At 34.8% G+C, this 24,750-nt stretch overlaps 1 protein-coding gene across 1 annotated transcript in view; it reads right to left on the reverse strand.

Annotated features, from left to right (window-relative positions):
- Positions 1-24,750, reverse strand: part of LOC140433120 (uncharacterized) — a 247,345-nt gene that overhangs the window by 89,447 nt on the left and 133,148 nt on the right. Inside the window, exon 12 of the mRNA XM_072521173.1 lies at positions 11,512-11,602. Coding sequence (XP_072377274.1) covers positions 11,512-11,602 — 91 coding nt within the window. The remainder of the gene's footprint in view (positions 1-11,511; positions 11,603-24,750) is intronic.

The following is a 24,750-nucleotide window of genomic DNA, read 5'->3' on the forward strand; positions in this document are numbered from 1 at the left end:
GAGTATAAAGAAATTGAAGAACAAAGCGGCTTCAGAGCAGGAAGATCGTGCGTGGACAACACATTTACCCTTCAACAAGTAATTGAAAAACGAACAGCTCGAAACCTCCCTACGCATCTGGTATTTATAGATCTGGAGAAGGCTTATGATACAGTTCCTTTAAAACTCTTATTTAGTGTCTTGACGAAAACGGACCTTAGTAAAACATATCTAAAAGCAATACTGAACATCTATAAATGTCCCCAAAGCACTGTAAAAACAGGAAATACTTTCTCAAGGGTATTTACAGTAACGAAAGGCTTGAGACAGGGATGCTGTCTTTCCCCTACCCTATTCAAAATATATATCCAAAAAGCACTGCACCAGTGGAGACAAAAATGTGCGGGAATGGGGTTGAAGCTTAACAACCATTATCTGACAACGCTGTTCTTTGCAGATGATCAAGTACTAATTGCAAGCTGTGAAGAAGATGCAGATTATATGCTTAGAAAGCTCAAAGATGAATACGAAAAATGGGGGATGAGTATGAATATGTCTAAAACAGAATATATGCGAATAGGCAGTGAAGACGAAGACCCGGATTTGGAAATTAGACAAATGAAAAGGTGCTACGAATACAAATATTTGGGAAGTATTATCTGCAGTAAAGGAACAACGGAACGAGATATAGACTATAGAGTGCAACAAGGCAGGAAGAGTGTTCAAATTCTGAATTCGATACTTTGGTCCAACAAAGCTACTATGAGAACTAAAATGACTATCTACAAAGTAATTGTAGAGCCCATTCTTACATATGGAGCAGAATGTTGGCAAATGACAGTAAAAGGAAAGAAAAAAGTTGACACGGTTGAAATGGACTACCTAAGAAGAGCTTGCCGTATATCAAGAGTAGAACGTATACCTAATTCTGAAATTAGAAGAAAAACAGATAGAGTACATACAACTTCTGAAAGAATAGAAACTAGACAGTTAATATGGTATGGACACGTACAGAGGATGGACGACAACAGATGGCCAAAAAGAGCTATGGAATACAATCCAAGTAATAGAAGGAAACGAGGAAGACCAGCCAAGTCTTGGATACAAGGTGTTATGGAAACCATGAAAGACAGAGCCATTGATGAAGACACCTGGAGAGATAGAAAAAGATGGCGATCGAAATGCGGGAAGCGGCAGAAGCTGTAGGATCCCCGCTTATATATATATATATATATATATATATATATATATATATATATATATATATATATATAATAATACTGCAATCGCTTACTTTGCTTTAACACAAACAAAACCTGTAACACACCTACTTAATACTCTGTAATTATGTAGATTGTAAATAAACATAATTATAAATAGATGGCAACCTGTAGAATATCAATAGAGTCAAGAGATATTAACGGTTAAAAAATAAAACAAGCAAGAGTGAAAAATGATGAGCGTCAGTTGCCGCAGAGGACAGAACGATGGTAGTCAGTTTACAGCTGTTATTCAACAGTATTGTTCTCAAAAATCTGTAGAAATGGAAGGCATTTGCTTGGATTTTCAGAAAAACCTTTGTATACCCAACATATCAACAAATGATGTGTACTATAGGCGGCAGTTATCGTATTACATTTTCAACATTCATGTTCTGGCCACACAGGAAAGTTTTTTTATACATACGATCAAACTATTGGGCATACAATCAATACTTTATCACTTACATTGTTCAGACTGGCTTATTTTCTTGTACACATATGTGGTCGACTGGACAGTTTGAATATGATATTTCCTATACGTGACGTACATGAAATGTAACCGCAATATGAGATGCGAGGTGCCTGATGACTGGATGACGGTTATTGCCAATGCAAGAATAAAGCCATCCCCATTCACCGTGTTCAAGTGTGACCAATCCATTTTTTTAAGTTAGACTTCATTTTTCCAAACTTTGAACTTTAAGCAGAAGTGTCTATTTCCTTCACGACCAATTAGGGAGCTTAAAGTAAATGTTAACAATCCACAAATGGTAAGTTTTCAAGATACTTTAAATCGATTTTTTGTAAGTGTTCCTCTCGTTAATCAAAATAAAAGTAATGCTTTATCGCAAAGATCTAAGAAGAAGAAGGATTCCCTGACTGTTGAAATGGAAAAATACCTGGACATTCGACCAAAACCTTTGTAAAGTGGAAGAAGACCTGTACCCAAACCTAAATACGAGGATTTGCAAGTTTTAAAACAATTTCTACCTAGGGAATTTCAAGTATTCTACGAGAATTTACCAACAACTGACCTTTTAACATTGAAAGCAATGATGATCCTGATGAAATTTTTTAATAAGTTGAGTGACTATTTTGTGTAGGCTAAATAACTACCATAATTGATTTAACACGACCAACCATCTTATATCATTTTTGCAAAAATAAAATTAATGTCCGTTTTGTCCTTTTAATTGTTTGTCTCTAATTATTGTCCTTAATTGTTGTAGTTTTATAATTTTAATATATATGACGTTGGATTCAGCCAACGAGGAATTTGAATTTGAAATCAATAATCGATTACTGTATATGCAAAGAAAACTCCACAATAAAGGTTAATAACATTAGAGTCCATCGAGGAGCAGAATGTGGATCTGATCACCATTTGCTTAAAGCGTCACTACTATTTACATTTAAAGGAAGCCAACGACAAAATGAAAACGAACGTTCAATGATACTGCAAGACATTTCAACAAAGAGATATAATCTACAAGGTTTTGAAAATGAGTCTACCCAGTTTCTGTATCGAATGAGGTTGAATCTGAAGTTGCACGATGTTTGTTACTCCTCACCAATTAATACGTACAACGAAATTATGAAAGCTCTTGACGAAGCTGCAATGGAAGCTAGTGGAGAAGTGGATAGCATAAAAAATAGAAATGAATGGTGGAATAAAGAAATAGAAGATCTTGTGGGGAAGAAGAAGAATATGTATAACAAATGGCTAGCAACAAAGGACCCTTACTATCGACAACAGTACAACAGCTTAAACAAAGAATTAAAAAAAAAGAGGTAAATAAAGCCAAAAATGAGATGTGGAATAAAGCCTGCGATAACGTAGAAAATTTTATGGGTACAGAAAGAAGTAAAGAAACCTGGAAAACAATTAGAGGTAGTAGAACATATAAAAAAAGAATGCAGTAGGTTAACTCTAATAGCCCCAGAATTATGGGTCGAATATTATGAACAAATGCTGACAGAAGATCGAACAGAATTCCAAGATATTGGCTACCAAAAATATGATACTTCCTACCGCGAAGAGACTGAAATAACACCAGAAGAAATTAAAAAACACGCCAACGCTATGAAAAATGGAAAGGCTCCAGGACCGGGAGGAGTACTCATTGAACTGATTAAATATGGCCCCGACAAACTATTTCAGCTATTGGCTTATACTTTTAATTTATTCTTGAGAGCAGAAGAGCTACCCCCAGAATGGAAAACTGCATATATCAGCAATCTATACAAAAATAAAGGCGACAGAAAAGATTGTAAGAACTACCGAGGGCTTAGTGGAACTAACTCAATCTGTAGAGTCTACGGGAAGATAATTAAAAGCCGAATTGAAGATTGCTGGGAAGACGCTAAAGATCAGAGTGGCTTTCGTACTGGTCGTTCTTGTATAGACAATGTGTTCTGCCTAAAACAAACAATAGAAAAGCGTTTGGAACATAATATGGAGACACACATGGTATTTATTGATCTTCAAAAAACGTATGACAGTGTCCCATTAGCCAAGCTATGGCAGGTGCTAGAAGACAAGAATATTCCACCGATTTACATTAATGCTGTAAGGAAGTTGTACGATGATATGACGAGTGTAATAAAGATTGGACAAAAAGTGACAAAAAAGATAAAAGTGACCAAAGGACTTCGCCAAGGCTGCTGCATTGCACCTACACTCTTTAAGATTTATTTGGAGGGGGTTTTGGATATTTGGAAATAAAAAAGGGGAACCTATGGGTGTTAAAATTGGAGACCATACACTGTACAGCTTGCATTTTGCTGATGAACAAGTAATACTTGCAGAAGATCAAGATGATATCCACTACATGTTACGAAAAATAGATGAAGAATATACTAAGTAAGGCTTATCAATTAATCCATCAAAAATAGAGTACGTAGTAGTGGGAGGTGAAGGAAAGCACTTAGAACTAGGAAGCAAACAAATTCAAAATACTGATAGCTATAAATATCTCGGTGTAAACATTACAAACAATGGTCGGAATACAAAAGAAATAGCTACTAGAATTGGTCAAGGAAATTCAGCAATACGTCAACTGAATAGTATACTTTGGAATAACCACATCACCCGAAACACAAAAATTAGGATATACAAAAGTATCATAGAAAGCATTGCTACATATGGTTCAGAGCTTTGGGTAATAAATAAAAATGACGCATCCAAAATAAAAGCAATGGAAATGAATTATTGGAGAAGATGTTGCCAACTCACTAGCAGAGATAGAGTAAGGAATACTGAAATCAAAGTGCGTATGGGCATAGACATTGACGTCCTGGAAACTATAGAATGCAAAAGGCTGAAATGGTATGGCCATGTAGAAAGGATGAATGATCAACGATGGCCAAAGAGAATGTTACAGTGGATCCCCACCAACCGCAGGAAAAAGGGAAGACCAAGAAGATCGTGGAGACAAGAAGTAAAAGGTGCAATGGAAGATAGGGGTCTACAAGTAGATGACTGGAACGATCGCAAGCGTTGGAAGCTAGGGTGCGAGAAACGGCGGTAGCTGTAATAAACTCGTTATATATATATATATATATATATATATATATATATATATATATATATATATATATATATATATATATATATATATATAACATCACAATTTTCTGCCAAAACAGAAATCAAATGCACTTTATCAAAAATTTGATAATTACAGGTGAAAGAAATTGCACACCCACAATATAGTACATCTAGTTTCATTCATTGTCATACAACTGTCCTCTTATTGTAAACATTTCAATAAATTAACACACATTTCTAAAATATATCTCTTGAATAAATATAAATAACTTTTAATAATATAAAACATCACTTTTATTTAATAAACAATCACATATACCTAATTCCTATTTCATTTGTTAACATCTCTCCCCTCAAGAAACTTCCTTGCTAATTGCCAAACAGTTACAATATTAACCGAAGATCACCCATCATCCGCAACACAGGATAGTTTGAACTATGTATCACGAATCATTAACTAATAATTCTTGTACCGGCATGTAAGTAGTATTTTGTTTGTTACTAATTTATTACAATTCAATAGATTATCTCTTACCTATTTGTGGGCTTTTACTTTGTCTGCTTAATCAATTTTATGCATATTAATAAACACAGACATGTAATATTGGCATAATTACTATAACTTTTTTGATCTTTATCTTTATAAGATAGCACCCTAATATGGACTTTTTATAATTTCAGCGTTTATGTTACTTTGTACCGTTTACCTGAAGATGCTTTGCAAAGTGTAGAAAGCGAAACCGGTCGTTTGGTAGTAAAATTAAATTGATTGTGAGTAAGTCTTATTTTATTTCGTTTACCTATTTGAAATGGACTCACACAAGCAACACATTCATGATTTTAATATTAAAGTATTTATTAAAGGTAATTAATTACAGAAAGTGTATTTTAACTTTTCCTATAGATAACAATGACAGTTTCAGTTTCCGCAGTCATCACAAAGAAGGAAAAAAATGATAGGAGTGCAAAAAGTATCTATTTTTTGGGAATTTTTTTTATAAATTGTTTAAACAAATTACACTGTTTATTAGTTAATTAATTTATAAACAAATTACATATTTGTAATGTACGCAAAGATTACATACAAATTAAAAAAAGAAAGGTTAAAATCCGTTGAGTTGATCCGAAGATATAAACAATTGTAGTAGTTTGAAAATGCGTTTTCATTTTTTCAATGCGTAGAGTTGTGGGTTCCCCCTCCAGTCGTTACTATTAGTCTTAATTTGGACCATATTTTTCACAATTCACAGAGGACCCTGTTATAGTGCAATGTTTGTACAACTTTTTATATAAAAACTAGGAATTCCTTTTTTTTAATACCGAAAATTGAGTTCCTTAATTATTATAACGAAATTAGCTGTGAATTAAAAAAAATTAACTTTGCCCAAAATTATCGTGAAACAGTTTTGTTTCTTTTAAAATTCGTGTAAAAATGTAAGATTTTCGAATATGAAAAAAGATTTTATCCACGAGCAATAGTATAAAAGTTATTCTAAATGTTTATAAATAAAAATAATCTTATCAAATAATAATGAGGGTTTATTAAAGACCACAATATCCAACTTTGGGAGGAATAACAAATGTCTAGGTTTGTTTTTACAATAGTTATAAACAATTAACGTTTTTGCCGTATTTTGCAGTTTTAGAAGGAACAAATTAATTTTACGACTTTTAAAAATCGTCATTTTACAGTTTTTTGATGTTATAAAAGACAAAGTTGTGTAATTTCACTTTAAATATTAAGGTTTTCAATGGTAAGCAAAAAATCGAAAAAAATGACATTTTTAACACTAAATTATTAATAATTTAAAAAAGACGCTGAATTTTATACGGAAAACATATAGGTTTTCTTTATTTAAGCCTAAAATAACTAAAAAATTGTCAGATATCTGGATCAGTCACGGTCTCGAACAGGGTATCTGTTTTGCTTATTTCTGTTATACTAAATGAGGCTGTCGTACTTTCAGACATTAAGCAAAATAAAAATATCATTAAAATTTTAAAATATTACATATAAAAAATAGCTACCTTCTTCTTGTTCTATTTAAATATAAATCTTGTAGATAAAAAGTTCGCTAATGTAATATCGATATCACTAACAACAACAATCTCATCTTGGTATCTTCTTGGGCCAATTCACACTTTTATAGCTATCGTTAAAAGGTCTTTGACTCTACTAAATCGGCCGATACTAAATTTCAAAACCCGATTTTTTTGTCATCTAACGCAAAACACAAACTGAGTGAAAAAGTTCACGCGATGTTTGTGAGGAACCGCGTTTTCCGAATGATCTAACACTTCCCACTACGTTACCTTCTTGAAGAGCTTGAAGGCATTTATCGAGTGTTGTGCTAAGTATCAAATGAATATTAATGTTTTGTGTGTTGAGGACAAAGAATAAATTAGACGCATAAACAAACGCACATGTGGCAGCAAACCGTTAAGGCGGGACACGCATTGGGCCTTGGATGCAGAAAAAAGTCATTCGCGTTTCGGTTTTAGTGATCTAACTGACGAATAAGACAAGCTGCACATTGTCAAAGCTTTTAAATCATTTTTTATGATAATAATTCACATGATGAAGTGAAACATGTCGTGTGATCATACTACAGGGTGTCTACAAATTGATTTATTAATATAAGTTTAATAATTTATTATTAACATCACCTGTTAATTTTTTTAATTTAATTTTACACAGTTTTTTTTTATATTGAAGTAAACCTATTAATTTTCTGTTGATTTAATTCGAAAAAATAGTAAAAAAATCTTCATAGACTCAAAATACACTCAAAGCTGATTAGATATGCACTGCCTGTACAGCTTAAAATGATTATGAAATATGAAATCATTTAAAATATAATTAAAAGGCGAAAAATGTGTAGAGGAATGGAGTAAATCTGCTAGTTCATCCTGTCACCTTTTCCGTGGCCTTCCTCTTTTTCTTGCGCTCTGTGCTTTACTTTATCTAAGGTTCTTTGCGGTAATATTTCGGCCTCCATTCTCAATTCTCACTACATAACCCATGACCTATGACAACATGACCCATCGAAGTCTCTGAAGTACGAATTCCTGAGATTGGTGCCTCTTTGAAGAGTTGGTAAAGGTCATGGTTGTACATACATACTGTTGATCTGATATTAGTTTTGTAGACCCTGATTCTCGATCTCTGTTCTAATATTTCGTTGTGTTTTTGAAGCTTAATACATGGTCGAGTGAAAAATAAGCTTTATTTTCCTTTAATTATTTTTTATTTCTGGTTCTTCTATTTTACCCGTGCTTCATGCAACTTGTGCGTCTGTTCTCCCTAGCTCATGTCTGTGCTGACTTTTTCGTCTTAAAATTTTTATTCCTAGTCCAGTCCCTGATATAACACGTGGTCTATTCCAGGTTAGTAGGACTTGTGTGCTATCTGTGCAGATTATTATAGTTTTCCAGGCTATACCATTTCGGGTTATTTTTTTTTCTGCTATAGAGATACCAGCCAGTTCTGTCTGAACTAAGCTGAGCTTTCTTCAGTTTTGAAGCCATCGGTGTATATGTAATACGCATTTTCCACGTTTAACTCTTGTCTGTCTAGACTGTCTTGTTTCGATTTTGTAGGGTTTGTCAAAACAAACTTCTGTTTAATTGAGTCGCAGCTTGCCTGTAGCAAAGATGGCGCATCCAGGTCTCCTTGCCAGAAACAGGTTCTCAAATGTCTCATTCCTACACACGGTTTGCACCCACAGAGCGTAATAGCATCATTCTCACTAGCGCCACCTCTTTGACATATATGTCTAGAGGGGTGATGCCAATGAGCAACTCCATTGCACCAGCTGTTGGTGTTGTTTTACTGGCACTTGTTATATTTAGACAAACCATCCCCTGAATAGGGTTTAGTTTGTTAATCGCTGGTTGCTGTGGCACTTTTGGTACCCAAGCAATAGCTCTACAAGGTTGTAATTGGCCTAATGTCAGCAGTTTAGATCCAGGCGATTACCCTGGGCAAAATATCCCAGGTGTGTCTGACCGTTCATCGACACTGCTCGTAGGCAACATATGCTCTTTTAGCTCTACCATTTAAGTGGGAGTTCCATGTTAACTTCCTGTCGGGGTACTACCAAGGTATTTTACCTCGTCAGAAAAGTTTAGACTGTAGTTTAGAATCTTTGGGGGATTAAGCACGTGATTCTTCTTTTTCTGATAAAGAAGATCTTTGTCTTCTTAGGATTTATAGATAGTGAGTGTTCCTTGCATTATGTTTCTATTAGTCGGAGAGCAACTTGTGATCCCTTACATAGTGTTTTCTCAATATTGTCTATATTGTCTACATAGAATATTGTCTAGAACCCGTTGCTGCTGAGTTGGTCAACCAGAGAATCTATAACTATGTACCAGAGGTGTTACCCTCCCTGTGGATACCCCCTCGTAATCATGCCTTTAACAGAAACGTTTTTTATCTATCTATCTATATAAGGATTTTTACAGCTGTCGCCGCCTTCCTTCTTTCAGCCAACGTCTCCAGTCCTTTCTGTTCTGCCATTCTCCATCTCTAAGGTCTCGTCTTTCCATGGCCTCGTCCACTTCATCCCTCCATTATCTTCGGGGTCTACCTCTTTTCCTCCTTCCTATTGGACTCCAATCCAAAATCTTTGCTATCCACCTTGTATGATCTGTTCTTCTCACATGTCCATACCAAATTAAACGTTTTTCTTCGATGTAGCTGAGTATGTCTTGTTTTACTGCCATTCTTCGTTTTATCTCCTCATTTCTGATGCGATCCATTTTTGTCACTCTGCAGCTTCTTCTCATGAACTCCATTTCAGTTGCTGTGGTTTTGGACCTGTTTCGTTTATTTATAAAACAATTCTCTGCTCCATAGGTCATTATACTACGTACCAAGGTGATATAAATTCTCTTCTTTGTATTTCTGGTAATCTGTCTATCTCACAGAACCCCGTTCATTTGTTTAATACATGTTCTTGTCTGTGCTAATCTGCTGGTTATATCTTGCTCGGTGGTTCCATTTTTTGAGAGTATGATTCCTAAATATTTAAATTTGTCAGTACCTACCGTTAATCCTATTATTCCCTATTATCGTCCATTTCCAAGTTTCTCACTGGTTCTTGCTCTGTTGTTAAATATTCGGTCTTTTCTAGATTTATTTCCAGTCCATTTTTTGTATATTTCTTTTCTAATTTTCGGAGCATATAGCACAGATCTTCTTCATCTTGAGCCGTTACCACTTGGTCATCTGCAAGGCTTAATGTGTACAAGAAGTTGTCCCGGATTGGTATTCCCATCCCTTCACATTTCCTTTTCCATGGTTTTAATATTTGTTCGAGGAATATCTTGGACAGTGTCGGAGATGTAGAGCATCCCTGCAATAAGCCTTTTGAGGTCTTAAATTCGTTGGAGTATTTATTGCCGGTTTTAACTCTTACCTTGTTGTTGTTGTAAAGGTTTTTTACGGCTTCTATTAACCTCTGAGTTATTCCGATTTCCTTAATCGTGTTCCATAGTTATTTTTTGGGGACCGTGTCATATGCCTTTTTTAAATCTATGAATGCCATGTGTACTGGTCTATTTTTTGACATTTTTTTTTTCAATTAATTGTTGGAGTGAAATGTGGTCTATGCAAGATCTTCCTGCCGTGAACTCCGCCTGATCTTCTCCGATTTTATTTGAGATAGATTTTTTCAGTTTTTCTTTCAGTATTTTTCCATATAACCGCCCATACATGCTATCACACTGATGCCTCTGTAGTTCCCGCATTTCTTCTTATCTCCCTTTTTATGTATCGAGGTTATATATGCTTTGGACCATTCTTCTGGAATTTCGTTCAGGTTTATAGCGTTACTGAACAGGTAACGCTATAATTCTGTGTAGTTATAATTCTCGTGTATAATTCTGTGTAGTGTGTAGCTCGTGTATAATTCTGTGTAGTTTGTCCGTTCCGTACTTAATTAGTTCATTAACAATTCCTCCTAGTCCCCTGATTTTTTGTTCTTTAAAGTCTTTATGGCATTCTTTACTTCGATTTTTTATATTTATGCTTATTGTTCTATTAGAAAGCATACTGAATATATATCCGCTCACGGCCAGAGGACATTGAGCTGTTGGGTGATGGTTGGAAATGTGGCTTTATCAAACGCTCCCTTATCATCTAAAAATATACCTAAGGTGGATACTTTAATATCCAGCGATCTTTAAATTCTTTCCACTACTTGATGCAGTGCAGAATCCGTAGATCTTCCCGAGGTATATGCATACTATTTGGGTGAAGTGGGTTATGAACCAGAACTTCATCCCTTATGTACCTCTCGCATAGCCTTTCCATCCTTTTCAAGAGTAATGATGTTAGCTTAATTGGTCGAAAAGCTTTAAGTAGGGCGTAGTCCATCCTATCTGGTTTTGGTTGAAGATCATACGTACTTCTCTTCACTTCCTAGGAATATATCTCAGAGCCAAGGAGACCACAAGGTGCGGAGGAAGGATATTCATTCTCCACTGTAGTAGGGCTGGATATATGCCGTCAGGCTCTGATGACTTAAAAGGGATAAAGCACGATATGGCCCATCTTACATCCTACGTTTAGTGAGTGTATGATTGTTTCTTCCGTCCAGTTTGGTAACTGGCAATATGCCGATATGCCTATATATGTGAGTCCTTTGAGAGCGCTTTTTGAAGCCTAGAAGCTTGCGGGAAATCCTCGATTTTCTCACACTAGGCTCTCCAAACAAGTTTTTGTTTTTGTCTGTAGACTTTCTTAAACTCTACAAGTTTGGTTAATTCCAAGAATTCCAATCCTCTTTTAGTTTGGTGCTTTTTGCTATAATGAACTTGTATTTGCTTTTTTCTTAAGGTGTTTTAGTTCAGTTCACCACCAAGAGTTGGTTTTACAACTTTCCTGGATCATACTTATCGAACAGAATTTTTTTATAAGCATAACTTATTCTATTATGGATAGATACCATATATACTTCCAATTCTTTATTAGTGTAGTGAATGAATGAGAATGAAGTGAATTCCTGGAGTTAAAGACTTTTCATTCCGCAGAGCATTTTCTAAGAGTCGATTGAAGAGCTCTACATCTGTCCGGCTGGGATCGCGTGATTAAGTAAGGCTTTTCTTCACACTAATAGTATAGGTTAATGAGCGGTGGTTAGACATAGAGATGTCCTCCGATACCTAAAGTTCTGAAGTGTATGCGATATTTTCGCTGTTGCTAGCGTGATATCTATGATTGTTTGGCTATGAACCAGGTTTGGTGCCTCTATAATTTAGTATATACAAATCGTTTCTAACAATATAGTCATAAAGAGACTTAACTCGAGCGTTGTTATCTTTGCTGTTCAGCCTAGATGGTAAAAGTTCGAATCACAGCCGATAATGAGTTCTACCTTCTGACTGAGAAATGTTCTACTAGTTGAAAATTCGAAATCTACGTTATGAAAAAGATGCTACTAAAAAGCCATTCATTTGAAGAATTCCTTGATACAATTCAGAATTTATTATTCACTTTCTGCAAGATTGCGATCCTTATTTAAATAAAAATGTTGGCCAAGTATACAATGGGTGTGCTGCAACGGCAGGTCACAAAGGTGGCGTTCAGAAAATTGAGAAATATTCTTTAGCCCTATTTTTCCACTGTGCAAGGCATGTATTGAATTTTGTCTCTAATGTGCATCCTCGATGTTCACAGGAAAAGAGTTGAGGAGGATACTAAATTTATTGACAAGGTGATGAATAAATTTGGACAGCAACACAGACGCCTCCATCCATCCATCCATCCATCCAATGGCGCTACAGCCCAAATCGGGCCTTGGCCTCCTTCAACAGGCTTCTCCAACCATCTCTATTTACCGCTGTTCTTTTCCATGAACGCGTTCCCAGGCAGTTCCTGGCATCCTCATCGACTTCATCTTCCCATCTCTTTTTAGGTCTTCCAACAGGTCTTTTTCCCTGCATTCTTGCATTTAATAATTTTCTGGGGATTCTATTCTCATGCATGCGGACCACGTGCCCTGCCCATCGTAATCTCTGCAGTTTAGTATGTTGTGCTAGAGTTGGTTCGCTATATTGCTCGTATATTTCTCTATTGTACCTAATTCGCCAGTTGTTGTTTTCACTTATTGGGCCCAGGATCCTACGTAATATTTTTTTTTCAAACACATCTAATGCATTGGCAGATTTCTGTGTCACCACCCATGTTTCGCAACCATAACTTACTATGGGCCTGATTATTGTTTTATAGACCCGGAGTTTTGTTTTCCGGTGTACGTCTCGCGATTTGAATATGTGGCCCATCGCGAAATAGGCTTTATTTGCCAGCACAAGCCTTCTATTTATTTCCGGTTCTTCTTCATTGCTTGCGACCAGATCCATTCCTAGGTATGTGAATCTATTTACATGTTCTATATCGTCAATAAAGTGTTGTTGCACCGGTCTATTTGATCTGGTTTGTATGAGTAGTTTTGTTTTATTTGTATTTATTGCTAGCCCTACTGCTTCTGCACTCTGTTTCAACTCAACGTAGGTTTCTTCCGCTGCATTCATTGTTCTGCTCATTATGTTTATGTCATCTGCGTATGCTGCTAATTGGGTAGACTTGTTTGTAAGTATGTTATTTCCGCTCACCGTCAACCGTCTAATTACATATTCCAGAACAAGATTAAAGAGCGTTGGAGCTAGTCCGTCGCCTTGTTTCAGTCCTTGCGTTATCGTAAACGCATCAGTGATCTGTCCCTGAATACATACCTGTGCTTCTGTTTCTGTCATTGTCATTTGCACTAGTCGTATTAATTTTGATGGTATGCCAAATTCTTTCAGTATATTAGGTAGAATTGTTCTATCTATTGAATCATAGGCTTGTTTAAAATCTACAAAGAGATTGTAAACGTCCATGTCATATTCCCATGCTTTGGCTAGTATTTGTTTAACTGTAAATAGTTGGTCAATGGTAGATCTATTTTGCCTAAACCCTGCTTGATATTCCCCGATGATTTTTTCCGTGAGAGGTTGTAGTCTTCGATTAATGATGTTTGTGAGTATTTTGTATCCCGAACAAAGTAAAGAGATGCCTCTATAATTCTGACACAACAGTTTGTCTCCTTTTTTATGAATAGGGCAGATTATACTTTTCTTCCATTGTTGGGGAATTTCTTCTTCTATCCATATCTCTCGTATTAGCTGGTACATCTGTTGTGTCAAATTCCTTCCTCCTTGCTTGAGTAGTTCTGCCGGTATTTTATCTATTCCCGGTGCTTTATGGCTTTTTTGTATGTGGATTGCCGTTTGGACCTCCTCTAGCGTTGGGGGTCTAGTTAATTCATTTTCTTCTCCATCTTTCCCCAGTTCTTGTTGTTGTACCTCCTGTCGTGCCTGCTGCTGCCACTGTTGTTGTAATGGTAGTTGTGTTCCTTTCTTTAGTAATTCCTTAAAATATGTCATCCAGGTTCTCTTAATTTCGTCCATATCGCTAATGATTTCACCTTTCTTATTTTTGCAGAGGCTAGTCCTCAGTTTGTATCCTTGTCTTAGATGTTTGATAAATTGGTATGCGCTACGTGTTTCGTTTTCCTTAAACTCTCTCTCTATGTTTAGTATCCGTTGGTTTTCATACTTTCTCTTTTTCTGCCTGCACAGTTTATCTGCTCTTCGTCTTTTGTTCTCATGTTCTGTTTTTCTCTCTCTAGTACGTCTGAGTATGTACGACTGGACACAGACGCCTCCAGTTACTCAAAACGTAATTTAATACAGCAATAAATTTCTAATTTTTTTGCCATATAAAATTGACTTTATTGATTTCTCATGAAAATAATATTATAGCCTATGTCACTCGCATGATTTTCACGAATCTAACGGCACGTCGTTTGATAAACTTGGACGTGATAAAATCGTCATATGTAAATATATACGTAAAACATACATACATATATACATATATTATATATATATATATATATATATATATATATATATATATATATATATATATATATATATATATATATATATATATATATATATATATATATATATATATATATATATATATATATATAAGCTATACGCCCCGAAGAAACTGAAGCTGTTTTCACTTGAAGATCCTTCTTGTGTGGGGGATCATCCCATTCTGGGTTTGGTTTTACAGTTTCTGGTGTGACTTCGCTGTTTCCACTACTTTTCTTCATTATTTCTTCTCTTTCTTTGATTGTCCTTTCTATATTTCTAATTTTCATACTCCCTAAGTCTTCTTCCACTTGTTGTCTCCATCTCAGTTTAGGTCTGCCTCTGGTTCTTTAACCTGGCGGTGTCCACTCCGTTTTAACTCTTAACGGATTGCTCTTTTCTTATCCATATGTGCCCATACCATCTAATTCCTTGATCTTTTATTGCTCTAACTATGTTCTCTTGACCCATCCATTCTTGTATTTCTTGATTCGTTTTCCTTCTTTAGTCCCAGTCTGTTTCTGATAATCTTCCTCTTAAAAATGTCAATTGCTCTTCTTCTCTTGCTGTTAATGTAAATGTTTCTGCAGCATATACTACTATTGGTCTTATGGTCGTTTTGTAGATTTTCATTTTTGTGTTTCGGCTTATCTTCTTATTTCTAAACATTTTTTTATTTCTGTGGGTGGGTCAAACCAACAGCTTTATTACAATACCAAAAATGGAATGAAATGGAATAAGACATGCGGATCACGAAATGTTAGAACTAGACACGCGGATCACGAAATGTTAGACGAAAAAATATCATCACAAAACTTCCTGGAGTTATTCGTGAAGCGAAAAGTTGCACAAGTGCAAAGAAATGCTGGAAACTGTTTTTTAATGACAAAATTATAAAACATATTGTTGAATGTACTAATGTATATAGCAAGCGTGTGTCCGTGGGATATAACGACAGTTCCGATGCGAGGCTAACAAATATATGTGAACTAAAAGCTCTGATTAGCCTGCTTTACTTAGCTGGAGTTTACCGTGTGAAGGTAGAACTTCAATTTTTAAGTTTTGGGAAAAATGGTAGCATTGACATATTTCCGGCAACGATGGCTCTGCCGATTTAGATTTTTTATGAAGTGCTTACGCCTAGAATCTAGACGATATTCGTACAAGGGACAAACGGAAACAAGTAGACAAACTTGCAGCAGTTAGAGTCGTATTCGAGGATGTAGTTGAAAATTTTCAAAAATATAATACCATTGGCCAATATGTCACTATCGATGAGACGCTTTTAGGCTTTAGAGGTCGCTGTAGTTTTAGAATATACCTTCCAAACAAACCGGACCGATACGGTCTAAAGGTATATTCTTTGGTGGATTCTCGCACTTTCTATACTTATCAATTAGAAATCTATGCCGGTACACAACCACCAGGTCCATATTCTATCAGTTCTGCAGCCTACGATGTGGTTGAGCGGCTTTGCAAATCAATCTCCAAATCCAACCAGAATGTCACAGTGGACAATTGGTTTACATCAATTGAAGTAGGACAAAACTTACTGATAAATCATAGTCTAACAATTGTAGGCACCCTACAGAAAAACAAAAGGCATATCCCAACCGAATTTTTATTGAACAATAGACTGCCAAAATCAACCATGTTTGGATTTACCAAAGATATGACGATATTTTCCTATATACCAAAACCAAAAAAACATGTTTTTCTTTTGTCAACCCTACACCATGATGACCAAATCGATCCGACAACGGGTGAAAGTAAACCTGAAGTAATAACGTTCTTTTACTCTACGAAAGGTGGTGTGGACACGGTTGATCAACTTCGAGGTTCCTATACTGTTGCAAGAAATACAAAACGTTGGCCCATGGTCATCTTTTATGGATTGCTTGATGTTGCTGCAATAAATGCATTTGCGATACAGACTGGATCTAAAAACAAGCAAAAGAAAAAGATTTTTTTTTAAAGAACTAGGTCTTTAGTTAGTAATGGACAATATACAAGAAAGAGCTTAATCTTATTATTTGGCACGAGATATAAGAGCTTGCTGCTAAACTCAGTGGTCAGTACAAGCACCTGCGGAACTGCAAAATAAGAGGGGGCGTTGTGCTTTTTGTATAGATCGTAAAACTAGATACATGTGTCACTATTGTAAAAAATTTATTTACTTGGAACATACTTTACCTGTTTGTCGCATATGCATTGATAAAATGACTGAATAAGTTATATACAAGGTGTTTTTTAAACATCGGCCATATTGTAGTACGTAATTTCTTTTATATTTTTAGTTTTAGTATTATAATAGAAGTTCATTTTCTTTTAATGTATGTAAGTTGTCTTTAGTAGTAGTTCTAATATATGCAACGCAAACCTGTTACAAAATTAAACAAAAAATTATTAGTTTAATTTTTGGGCTTCTCAGACCCAACCCGTTCTTACGTGTATCAAAGTATCACCCGTGTACCGAAGGGATATGCTTATATATGCACTCGAAAAGCACACAAAAGGACATTACCCTACCGCTGGTTCAGTCGGGTAAAAAATATGTAATTTTTTTTATGTACTTTCCGCGAGTGGGTGTAATAGTTGTGTTAACATTATACGATTCCTATTTACGAAAAAAACGTAGACATAGGATTTTGGATTCATAAAAGTGTTTTAAGATTAGTAAAATGGTTTGGGTGATACCAATATATTATTATTACAATAATTGATAATGAAGTTTTGGCAATTAAAATGAAATGCTATCCTGTCATGGAGCACGTTTGTTTTATATCTAAAATACCCACAGAGCATTTTTAACTTAATTTATTAAGATACCTGGGGTAAGTGAAATTTTAGCTGGGTAACCACCTTTTTATAAATTTAAAAAGTTTTGTATTTTAGTTCGTTCCATTCGTTCGTAAGCTAAAGTTATAAGCATGCTGAAATGTAACATTACGAAATAGTAAAGAAATATAAAATATAGCATGGGGATTAAGTGACACTAAAATAAAGGGGAAAATTATCGAATGATCGACTGTGCTGACATTTTTTGTAGTGTTTTTTCATATTAAAAAAATTTTCTGTGTAAATTTTGAAAGTTTTAGGTAGCTATTAAATAAATAAAATAGATTATTGAAAACACATTGTTCTACGAGAATGAGAGAATACTTAGATGGAGGCAATACATGGAAGAATTATTCAAGGAAGAGCAAGAGACAGAAGTCAGTATTTCTGGATGTTCAGGACCAGAAATAACGCTCAGTGAAGTATATGCAATATATGCAATAAAAACACTAAAACCCAAGAAAGCACTTGGACCTGATAACATACAAGCTGAAATATTGAAACTATTTGAAAACAACCAACTCAAACTCCTAACGAGTCTACTGAACAAAATCTATGAAACTGCTGAATTTCCTACAGATTGGCTAGTTTAAACCTTTATCCTTCTCTCCAAAAAGGCAAATGCCACCAGATGATCTGATTAGAGAATTATAAGCTTAATGAGCCATGCACTCAAAATCCTTCTTTCTGTTATTCACTCTCGCATATATAGAAAACTTGAAGAAAACATTAGCAGTGTTCAGTTTGGGTTTAGAAGCGGACTGGGAACGCAAGAGGCCCAGTTTTTTATACAAGTATTGATACAAAGAGCTCGAGACGTAAATTGCGATGTCTACGCATGCTTTATAGACTTTGAAAAAGCATTTAATAAGGTGCAACATCAAACATTATTGCAAATACTGAAAGATATTGATGACAAAGATTTACGCCTAATTAAAAATTTATACTTACAGCAAAGGGCAACTGTACGTGACAACAACGAAACCTCACAAGAATTCACGATAAAACCGGAAGTACGTCAGAGCTGCATTTTATCACCGACGTTGTTCAATACTTACTTGGAAATGCTGTTCAGGAAAACTATTGATGGTTTAATAGAAGGTATAAAGATCAATGGTGAAATCATAAACAATTTGGTTGTGACAGATACGGCATGAAATTAAACTGTAAGAAGACCAAAATTCTTGTAGTAAGTAAAAACGACGTAATAAAGCACCAATTCACAGTTAATAGTGAACCCTTGAAAATAATCGACAAAATTACATACCTTAAATGCAGCCTAAATAAGGAATGGGACCACTCACAGGAAATAAGATGTCGTATAGAGAAGACGAGAGCTGTCTTCAATCGCTTCAAGAGGATTGTATGTAATATGCACCTGAATATTGATATAAGAACACGAGTCTTGAGATGCTATGTATTTTGTACCCTTTTATATGGAGTCGAAGCCTGAACCTTGACGGAGGCAACATCCAAACGATTAGCAGCCTTCGAAATCTGGTGCTACCGCCGCATGCTCAGAATTTCCTATATCCATCATGTTACAAACAACACCGTGATCCAACGTATGTAGAAGTATCAACTAATTTAACTAATTTTACAAGGCAAGATATAAGGCAAAAGATCTCAAGGGCGCAGAAGGATATCGTGGTTGAAGAACATCAGACAGTGGGCAGGAATGACTACCATACATCTATTTAGAGCAGCTGTCAACAAAGTTGTATGGACCAACGTGATTGCCAACATCCACAGGGATAGGCACCAAAAGAAATAAGAAGAAAAAACTACAAATAGATAATTTTATTGAAATTTAAACAAAAGGCATCCAGAGGACTATTTTTATGACCGGTGTCGTAGACAGTGTGCGATTACTGATACACAAAATTAAACTGCGTCTACTGAGAGGTTAATGCATATTTTCTAAAAGCAATGCATATTTTTAGGTAAATTATTGCGCATATTTATGCGCATATTTTTCGCTTTTTTGCATATTTGTCTAATGAGCATATACAATCTAACACTCATTCCAAAATAGATGCCGCCTGGTCTAATATGATAATAACTTCAAAGTGTTATCTGGATTTTTGGAATTAAAAAATTTGCAAATGTTGAAAAACTCTCAGGATAAAATTTTAACAGGATTCGAAGAGGATCCGACACTGCATCGATAACTATAATGTTGTATTCAATGTGAGCTCCGAATATTTTTAACATTAACAAAGTTTAATGTAAGTTATAAATTGTGAATCTTAGTGATATATTGAAATAAACTGTAAGTGTACAAACTCTTTACATAATATCCAGTTAAATTAGCATTAAAGTCAGCAAATTGCAATTATTTGTTATTGTTGTCAATAAACAAATCCAGTTTTACCAGCAAATAACCGCTTTTAGTAAAGACCGATATATCTGTTTTAGTAGGTGTACTGGGTCGGACTTACTTTTCACAAACATTTATCGAAATGAATTCAAACATGGAATCACACAACAGTTCTACAATACAAGACCATCAAAATCAAATAAAGACATCACAGTCATACTCTTCGGCAGAGTCGAGAGTGCAATTTCCTTTAAAGTCCCAAGCAATTATCTTTAGTGCCTTAGAAAACACCAAACTTCAAAACTACCTTCTCCCACTTGGAAATATAATTCAACCGAAAAATATAATCTTCTCTTCTAGATTATCTAATAATCGCATATGTATGTATTTATCCAATAAACAAATAGTGGACGATTTTATGAATAATCATGGTCAAATAGAAATACAAGGTGAAATTGTCAGAGCAAGAAGGTTAGTTACACCATCGGAACGACTTCTGCTCTCCGGCGTATGTCCTTCAATACCGTACGACTTGCTAATCAATGAGTTACAAAAAATCGGCATAGTTCCTGTCTTCCCCATTACCTTCCTCAAAATAAGTGCTTCTATGCCTGAGTACAATCACATACTTAGTTTTTGAAGACAAATCTATATCAGTCCTCACAATCTAACACTACCAGTGTCATTTACTCTTGTTTTTGACAACACGACATATAGAATATTCATTTTTTAGGACAGTTTAGTTTGCTTTAGATGCAAGAAGCCAGAACACATCGCTTCACAGTGCTCCGAACCACTAGCTCAACTAAACCCCAACCAAAACAATGAAGCATCGGTATCCAGCGTAACAAATATATCCTTGCAAGCATCCAATGACACAAACCCTTCTCAGTATGAACAAATGTCTATTTCTAATATCCCGGAGATACCGAACAAAGTAGATGCATCAAGTAAGGTCCGTCACATAATTAATCAGCCAAAACCCACCACCTAAAGTCCAAGCAAAATCTAAAAATGCTAAAATTAGTTCAGCAAGCACTTCTGAATGCTCATTGTCTCTCTTACTTGACCCTGCTAAAAACTTCATAGAAAATCAACCTTTACCTTTCCCTCTAAACGTTGATCAACTTAACATGCTCCTAATGAATATCACGGCGTCAACAGATCATATAACCACAATTCAAGAATATACCACAGACCTACCAGCTTTGTCCCACATGCTCAGTCAAGTTTATCCCCATTTAAAGGAAAGATCCATAAAACGTAAATTCACGTCCATAAGGAAAAAAATCCATAATTATCTTATTAGTGAGGCATCGGAAGCGGAAAGTGACACATCTCAGTTAAGCCAACATTAAATTCAAGTCTTTACTTTAGTAGAATATTGATGGTTTTTTCCATCGCCTTGCTATGCTCCATCATCTAATTGGTGAACAATCTCCTGATGTAATATGCCTACAGGAAACTAATCTGAATCCCCCAAAAAAATATAACTCCAACCAATATGACTATTTTCGCAAAGACAGGATAACAAATAATAATTTATTTAAACTTTCTCTAAATTCCAGCACCTATACTGCAGAACTATTTGGTTTGCTCAAAGCCATCAAGCAAGTAAATATTTAAAACATCTAGTCCTTTCTGACTCCCTCAGCGCAGTCAAAGCTATGCAAAATGTATACCCTAAACACCCCATTGAGAAAATTATCAGGGCCGAATTAATGAAAGCTCAAGAAAATTTCAGAAGAGTCCACTTCCTATGGATACCATCTCATATAGGCATAGAAGGGAATGAAGAAGCAGATACTAGTGCGCGTAACGCTATCACCAGTGACGCATCAGAAACAAAGTGTCGGAGTATCGCAGGCTATCTACAAGTTTATTTCAAAAATAAGGTGTTAAGTGCGTGGAATTGGGAGTGGAATAACTCTAGTTCGAAACTCAGAACCATCAAAAGTGATATTTTTTCATGGAAGTCCACAGCCAAAAGTAGAAGATGCCAAACTATTATTACACGTCTACGACTTGGACAATGTAGGTACACTCATGCCTATCTCTTCTCAAATAGTGAACCTCCAAAATGCGAAACATGCAATACAGTAGACAGTATAAAGCACTTCTTGATAGACTGTCCTAAATATGTAAATCAAAGACAGTCTTACAATTTGCCAAACAACCTGAAAGCACTCCTCAACAAAAGTTTAGTTCCGAACAATTTATTAGGTTACTTAAAATGTATAAATATGTTACACAAAATTTAACTTAATTAATTGTTACAAATGTTCAATTGTTCACAAATTGTAATTAATTGTTACAATGATTGATTGTTACAAATGTTAAATTTAATAATATTACAAATGTTACAGGAATGTCGCTAATAACCTTTGGGTGTATGCGACTTTGTTTCTTTAAATAAAAAAAATTTTAAAAGCTGAGGTATTTGGTTTACATCTTCCAGTATATAATCGCAAAACAAAATAACGGTACGGATCACAACGTGACTTTCATATAATTATATAATTTATCAAAATCTAGAAAAACATAATACAACAAAATGTAAATATTATAATTTAAAATACTTGTTTTAGTTTTTCGTCGTGTGTCGCTAGAACATATTTTATTACTGTAATTATTATTATCTAAAACAATATTTTTGAATTAATAAAATCCATTAAGTCTGACAATGAACCAACGCATTAAGACTAAATTGATTTTTTTCTCATGTATAAAAATGAGTTTAGAATAAGTTTTTCCTTCCTTATTTTAAACAAACCAGTTAGTTTATTTTGCGATGTATGAACAACATAATATTCGACAGTATATACCTTTAAACTAATAATTGAAAACTTATTGAAAATTTAAACTAATAAATGACACAGGAGTAGGCTGCTCTGTTACATCCTCTCATTCACTAATTAAGTCATCACTTATACCAGCCGTCAGCAGCGTTCATACTGGCGAATTATTTAGTATATTGCAAGCTTTTAACCATATATCTCCACCTAATAAGCAGGTTGCCATATGCACAGACTCTTTAGCATCAATCCATTCTATCAAAAATATATTTACTGATCATCCAATCGTCCAAAAGATCCTAGACTCTTAACAAATTATCTTGTCCCAAAAGATAACAGTTACCATAATCTGGCTGCCATCTCATATTGGTATAGAAGGCAATGAAACTGCAGATCACTATGCTAAACTTGCTACAGCATCACCTGAAATCACCGATAAAATGTAAATTTGTAAGGACCTAAAATCATATACTAAAAGAAGAACCAGACTCCTTTAGCAGCAGCATTGGAACTCTAACCGTTCGATCTTATACGAAATATAACGGTCAATAACCAGTCAGCCTACATTTGACTATTCAGCTCTCTCAAGACGAGATCTCATTGTGATAAGACGATTTCGGATAGGACATTCAAAACTCACACACGGCTACCTAATGTCCTCTAGCATCCGTCCCTCCTGTCAAATCTGCCAATCATATTTGACAATCAAACATATTCTCACTGAATGCCATCAACATTCGGCCAGAAGATTACAATACAAACTCAAAAGTGACAAACACTTTTGAGTTTGTATTGTACACTACAAACACTTATATCAAAAAATATAATTAGATTTTAATTTAGACATTGTATAACATATTATTATTATTTCGTATTATTGTAACATATTCTTAATGTAACACTTAATGTTTGTGTAATGAAAATTCATGTTATAGTACCTGTGTAAGTGACCATAGTAGCCGAGCACGTTAAAGTTGAAATAAAAAAAAAAAAAAAAAAAAAAAAAAAAAAAAAAAAAAAAACTAATAATTATATTTTGCTATTCTAGTTGTTTAGACATTTTCATATTTTATTTGTAATACCACTTGTGAAATATGTTTTGAGGAAAAAATTACCTTTATATTGATAAAATATATAGTCAACTGGTATGACAACAAGAAACGAATAATCTTAATGGGTGATTAAAATAAAATGTTAGGCTGTCAACGATATATATGGTGATAAAATAATAGGAACAGGTTATTTCTTCAATAATTTTTTTTTTAACTGGAAGACCTCAGTTAATTAAAGAGTAAAATATTTAATAAGAGATTTCAAAGCCATTATTCGCAGAGAGTGTGTATTTTAAGACAACGCAACAGTTTTTTTTAGTCTGAGTTCAAACGCTGAAAATCGGGGCATATATGCTTTCTCTCCAATTTCTCACGCGTATTTCTGAGTGTTGCTTTACTGATTCCAACCATTTCTTCTTTGGACGTCCTCTTCTTTTTTTCCCATTTCTCCCTCCTTCAGCATTGTTTTGGCATTTCGATTCTCTGACATTCGTACAATGTGACCAAGCCATCTAGCTCTTTGGGCTCGTATTTTACAGTAATCGCTGGTTTTCCATACATCCTCATTATTTCTTTATTTGTTCGTCTTCTCCAAATATTCTCTGCCGTCTTTATTCCTCCGAAGATTCTTCTGAGCAACTTTTTTTCCCAGATCTCTATTTTCTTTTCTTCTTGCTGGTTCATAATCCACGTTTCACTGGCATATATCACTGTGGGTCTGATTACTGTCTCGTAGACTCACAGTTTAGCTGTTCCCTTCATTAATCTTTTGTCTAACTCTTTTTCTTCTTTTCCCGTGTTCGTTATGGTTAATCCTAAGTATTCAAATTCTGAGACTTTTTCAAAACTATAGACAGTCTCTCCTCCTTTCATTTTGATATATTTGATATTATTTGTTATGTCTCCTCTCATTTTGATATATTGCGTTTTTGTTTAGTTTTGTTTGGTTGATTATTATTCCGTACGCTATGCAATGTTCTCTAAAACTAAATATTATTCAGGTCTATGCTCCAACAAGTGA

Source organism: Diabrotica undecimpunctata, chromosome 2, assembly GCF_040954645.1.
Source record: "Diabrotica undecimpunctata isolate CICGRU chromosome 2, icDiaUnde3, whole genome shotgun sequence".
Classification (NCBI taxonomy): domain Eukaryota; kingdom Metazoa; phylum Arthropoda; class Insecta; order Coleoptera; family Chrysomelidae; genus Diabrotica; species Diabrotica undecimpunctata.